This window comes from Manis pentadactyla, chromosome 4 (assembly GCF_030020395.1).
Source record: "Manis pentadactyla isolate mManPen7 chromosome 4, mManPen7.hap1, whole genome shotgun sequence".
Classification (NCBI taxonomy): Eukaryota; Metazoa; Chordata; class Mammalia; order Pholidota; family Manidae; genus Manis; species Manis pentadactyla.
Window position 1 is genome coordinate 175005576 of NC_080022.1, and position 6000 is coordinate 175011575.

The following is a 6000-nucleotide window of genomic DNA, read 5'->3' on the forward strand; positions in this document are numbered from 1 at the left end:
ACATCGCGACCGAGACCCGGCCCCCCACCTCATCCGCAGGGGCCTCTGCCGAGGTCATCGGTCCTCAACATCGTGAGCGTTGGAGGAGTGGGAGTTGCCATTGTCGTCAGTTGGCTCTTTTTTGTTGTTCTTATGATCTAAGCCCCGGTTTGGGGTTTTAGTTATCCATGGTGACATTAGTGAAGATCATTAGTTTTAAGAGCTTAAGAAATCAAAGGTGTAAAAACAGTTTGATGTGACAGTCCCCTCAAATGAGTTTATGTTCCTGCTCTGTCTGTGAAGAATAGAGAAACGCATACCTCAGAGGTGAGAGAGTAGAGAACCCTGCCCTGATTCCTACAGGCAGGGAAGTCGAATTATCTCCATCACCTCCACCCCATGAGCAGATGGATGGTCCCCAAACCCCAGCCACCTGGGTAGTCACCCATCACGCCCTTGATCAAGTTTATATAGTCATGTTCCGGTGTTGGCTCTGCATTTGAAAGCACCAGGATGAATAAGTGACATGAAGTGAAACCTACTTGAACACATTTGATAGATTATGGAAAATCATTCCGAAATGTCAAGTGTAATCTTTCTCTCCACCTTTCAGTGGACATTAATGACTAAATTCTGCCTCAAGTTACATAAACACATTTGACCAAAAGAAGGAAAAAAAAAAAAAAAGCCATGGAGCACGAACTCAAAGAGACAGGGCCAAATTCTGAGATGGCATATAATTATGGACTACTTACCAGATTCTGAAATAGCATGTAATATGCCAAATAGATGTTTATTTCCTCTTGTGTTTTCAAAAGGGTCCCACCCAACCACTGAAAAGAGTAGCATCAAAATGCCTCAGGGTGGATTTAATCCACTTCTCCCGCTGCTGGCACACAGACCTACCAAGGCACTGCTAATTTGGTGCATACCAACCCTTAGCATATTTTAGGATGTAGCAGAAATAGTGTTTCCAGGAGGTTTCTAAGGGCTTCAGTTTGAGCCCATTCATGAAAGGCAAGGCAAGTACAGAAGGAATATGTGGCAAATGTATGTGGCTTGGGAGTCAGGACTAGGTATCAGGCCTTACACTGCTTGTCATCCGGAAACAGGGAACCCCTAGTGTCCAAGCAGCTCGCTGCACTGAGAGTGACGGAAATCTCAGAGATTTCTTGGGCCACAAATAACTGGCAAAGCTCATCGATGACCCAGGGTGTCAATATCCACCCAATGCAAAGTTGGCCTTAGTAAATTCTCTGCACACAGGTCATACATGGACCAAATTATTGAGTGGTAATTAAAGTCTGCAACTGAGTCTTAAACTTCAATGTTAAATCCCTTCTGGAACAAAGCAAGGGATAGATTAAATAATGTAAATAACTCATCACTGTTCCCTTCGAAGTAATTTCTGTGGGTTGCTATATACTTAATTCAATAATATTTAGAACATATTAAAGACAACCATATTTATTTTTTGCAGACCTTGTGGTGCGTGGTTTTGAAAATGCTCAGTGAGGGTGGATTTGACTTTTAGGATTATTTACAAGTCAGCTGGATCTAAGTCGGATAAACAGAGTTGGTGGTAAAGTTAGGTAATGCTGGCTCTCATCAAAGACAAAGCATTCGGTTCAGCATAGAGTCCACTTCTGCCCTTAAGAAGCTATAGTCCTGTTTGAGAGGAAGTCACACAAAAGACAATTTCAATACAATTTCGTAAACATGTGAAAGAGGTATGGAAAGGGTGTGCTGGAATCGGAGTGATGGAAATGTTCTCAGACGTGGTAGCAGTGATGGCTGCAGCTTTAGCAAGTTTACTAAAAGCTATTAAATGATGCATTTAAAACAGGTGAATTGTATGATGTGTAAATTGAACCTCAATACATTAATTTGTTAAAGAAGGGTGCTGTGGAAGTACAGAAGTTCCCTTTAGATCTAAAATAAAACTGCTGTCTTTACCACCCTGTCAAGAAGTAAAGAAGGGGGAAAAAGAGGTTGGAGAAGTGGTTAAGGTTTAGGCTGGTCTTGCTGCAGTTCTTGGGTCTCGGACCCACCTTTAGGTGAGGGGAAGCAATGGAAGGGTTTCATGTATTCCAAGTGCAGAGTCAATTTCACATTTTAGATAGATTTCTAGAAAGCAATCTGAAAGATGGCAAGGCTGGGGGCAAGGGCACTGGTTATAAGGATGTTATAATCGTCTTGGAGAGAAACCATACAGCTTGGAACCGGAGTGCTGGCAATGGGACAGAAAGGAGGGCACAAGGTACAAGCTTTCAGGTGAACCTGGCAGGTCTTGGTAATTGGTGAGATGTGGATGGTGACAGAGAGGAAGGGGTCAGGGAAGACTTAGGCTGCTGTCATCAGAGAGAGAAGACAGAGGAGGATGGCAGGACGCATGGAGTGCCAGTGTGGACACGCTGAATTTGGGTCACGTGACATCATGATGGAAATGTCCGACGCAGAGGGCAGCCTGTGATTCTGACACTCAGGATTGCAAGCCATTAGTTTATGAGTGGTGGTTAAAAACACAGGAGGGGATGACATGGGTCACAGAGAAGGAAATCGGGCTGACAGAAACCTGGGGGAATTCTCATGTGAGGGGCAGAGAGAAGAATGTGATAGAAACAGGGCAAAGATCAGGAAACTTCAAGTGATGTCAGAAAGTCAAAGAAGTGAAATAATGTTCAAGGAGAAAAGAGCAATAGTGTCAAGTGTAGATAAAACTTAAGAAAACAAAGACTATAAAGGTGTCCACTGGATCTGGCTGCTGACCTGAGCAAGAACAGTTTCGGGGATGGTGAGGTGCTGCCTGGGCTGCAGGGCGTAAGGAGGTGAATGAGAGGGGAGGAAGCAGAGAAGTGGAACTGACCGAGGGGCCATCTGGGGGAAAGTGGCCGGGCTGTGGCTAGAGAAGGACACCTGGTCCTCAGACGGCTTGCTTCTTTTGTTCTTAGTGTGGGAGAGACTTGAGCTTGTTTGTAGGCTGAGGTGGTTAGAAGAAGGGAACTTTGATGAGAGGGCCATGGACGGGGAGAGGCTGGAGACAGAGGGGCAGGGACCAGCATCTCAGGCCGGGCACCTTCAGGGAGAGCGCCACTTGCCCCAAATTGGAGAGCTAGAGAGTGCGTAGCCTGGAATGGAAGGAGGTGCCCAGCTTTCACTGTGGGCTCTTTGTGTCCTGTGTCTATAACACAGGAAGGGAAGTTCTTTGTTGAAAGCATGGGGATTGGAGGTTTGAAAAAGGTAGAAAAGCTTGAAATAGTGGCGATAACAGAGGGAGAGCTGATGCGCATGTCGAAGTGAGTCACCCTTCATGCCTTTGCCTCGCTGCCCTTCCATCCATCAACAAGAAGTCTGTTCTGTTCCTACTTCCTGGGGGAGCGGGGGTGGGGGTGGGGCACTTCTCAGCATCTCCACTCCTGTCTTGTTGGTCCAAACACCACAATTTCTCTCCTAAATTTCTATCTTAGTTTCCTTACTAGTTTTTCTGCTGCATTTCTCGTCCCTTTTGGTTCTCCCTGACAAAGCAGCCAGAGTGATACTTAAAGAATATAAATCAGCTTGTACTTCTCCCCTACTTAAAATCATCCAGTAATTCTCACTGTGATAAGAATAAACTCCAAATACCACGCTTTGTCCTGAGAGACTCAGGGTGACCTGGCCTACCTGCCTCCTCCACCTCGTCATGCCCCGCACCCTCCCTTAGGCAGTGTGTTTCAGCTACTGCAGCCTTGCTTCCTGCCTCAGGACGCTTGTACATGCTTTCTTTCTGCTAGGATGCCCTGGCTGGCTCTTTCCCATCATTGACCTCCATGACCAAATGTTACCTCACTTCCCTGCCTGTGTGAAGGAGCATCACCTCCACCCCATTACCTTTGTTTTATTCACCTTATTATATTTATCAGTAATTGAAACTATCTTACATATTCATTTACTTGTGTGTTTTGTTTGTTTCTCAATCCTGGGATAAGAACTCCAGGAGGGAAAGGACTTTGTTTAGAACGTAGTAGGTACTTAACACGTACAGATATTTATAAGGATGGAAAGTGGCCTTATTAAGGTCACTGGAAATGCAGCTGAGATTAGAAAATGAAACTGCAGCATCTACAATCCATAAAGTTGTGTGACTTTTCTTCAGCAGAGACCATCAAATAATAAGATTGATTTTCTTATGTGCCTGTTCTGGAGATAATTTCAAACATGGACCGTGTGGCAGAGGCATCTTTGTGAAAATTAGAAGGATTCCCAGCATGCCCAGTTCAGATGTTTATGTTCTTATTTCACAGAAATCCCTGTTTTATAATCTTGTAGGTAGGTTGGCAAGTTGTAGGAGGAAATAGCTGATTTCATCTCCGGCCCCTGAGCTAAGCTGTATTATACAGGTGAAATCAGGTTACCGAGATAGGTCTGGTTTCCTTGGCGACCTGGGAGGTTCAGTTATATTTGAAATTGCTGATAACAGTAGTTCTGGGTTTTCCTTAGGGCAGGAGTGCTTTCCCACCCTCAGCTGAGGCCTTGATTGGTGAGAATTGACCTCCAGCCAGTGGGATGAGTGACACTTCCTAACTGCTCCCAGAATTCCACACCCGGCCTGGCAAGTTTGTCCCATGCCAGCTCTGGGTAATAGCGTCCTGTCTCCTGAGGCTCCCCCATCTGTTTTGTTTTTGCGTGTAAACACTGTAACTAGGGTGACGAATAGTTAGCTGATCGTAGAATGTGCTAACCACCTTTCTTCTGGCAGGATGACAGCTGGAAGGGCATGTTATTTTATAAGTGGTAGGCTGACCCAGTTAACTCCTTAATGTCTTTTTTCTTGATGGCTCTTTTATCACATTTAAGCCCTGATGTCATCTGTTGACAAGGTTTATGCTAAATATTTTTTAAATGTTCTCATTTCATTTTCATGACAATATTATCAAGTGGGTACTGTTATTATTCCCATTTTACAGATTAGAAACAGACTCAGAAAGATAAAGTGGCTTTCTATGGTCACACAGCAAGTAAGTGATGGATTTTGGATTTTAGAAAGAGATTACTGCCTGTCATATACTGATACAGTATCCTGAGTTCTCTTATAATACTGTGAGTGAAGGCAGAAGATAATTCTTAATTTCTGCAATTACCTGATATTCAGAGTCCACTTTATGCTGCATGTCCCGCAGATACTGAACATCACTGATGAACTTCTGCCTGTCCTTTGCTTGATGCAACATGATTCTTAATCCCCGACCTGCATATAAAAGATAAATAAATGCACCATAATATAATCCTTTGTGGCTTTGCCCTATTTGGATTTATTTTAGTATAATTGCTTTTATTCTCTTAATAATCTAATTTCCATTGTTTCAAAGGCATAGATGCTCCTTTCAGATGGAAAAGAATCTTTGTATTGGTGTCGATGGCCTTACTGCCCTCCTGTTCCAGGCATCAATAATGCAGTCACATTCATCAGCCACATTCATCGGGGATCCTGCTCTGGTTATTCAGAGGGAGTTAGATTGGCGGACGCCTGACTTACGTTTAGCTAGGAGTCTAGCTAAATTAGCTATGGCCAAAGTTATGAGCCTCTGGTAACTTAAATTCATTTATTCAACAATTACTGCACCCCTATTCTAAGTCAGACACCCTGTGGGGCATGGGGTATAGCAGCCAGCCAGATGAACATGGCCCCTGCCTGTGTGTGCTGACGGTCTAGGGTGGAAGACTGACGCTGAACACTGCCGTACCCCAGCTGCTTCACACTCCACATGGTCTGCTCACAAACCTGCTCCTCCCGAGGAGTTGTTTGCAGGGGAAGTTCACACTGACCAGGTAGCCGCTCGAGCTAGTAACCTCGGCAGCTTCCCTCACACTTCCCTTCCCACCACAACCATACAATCACCAAGTACTGATGACTTTCTCTCCTTGACTCCATCACAATTAGTGTGCATATACTGGTGTGAGACTGGGTTCAAATCCCAATTGTGTGAACACTGACAAGGGACCCCTCACTCTGATAAGTGCTGTGGAGTAGAAATAACGGGT

The 6000-nt window shown here is 44.5% G+C and overlaps 1 protein-coding gene across 1 annotated transcript in view; it reads right to left on the reverse strand.

Annotated features, from left to right (window-relative positions):
• The window catches only part of MARCHF10 (membrane associated ring-CH-type finger 10), a 74353-nt gene extending 69154 nt beyond the window's left edge, over positions 1-5199 (reverse strand). The window contains exon 1 of the mRNA XM_057499534.1: positions 5100-5199. Within this exon, the coding sequence (XP_057355517.1) occupies positions 5100-5189 (90 nt within the window). The 5' untranslated portion in view covers positions 5190-5199. The remainder of the gene's footprint in view (positions 1-5099) is intronic.
• Positions 5200-6000: the final 801 nt, after the last annotated feature.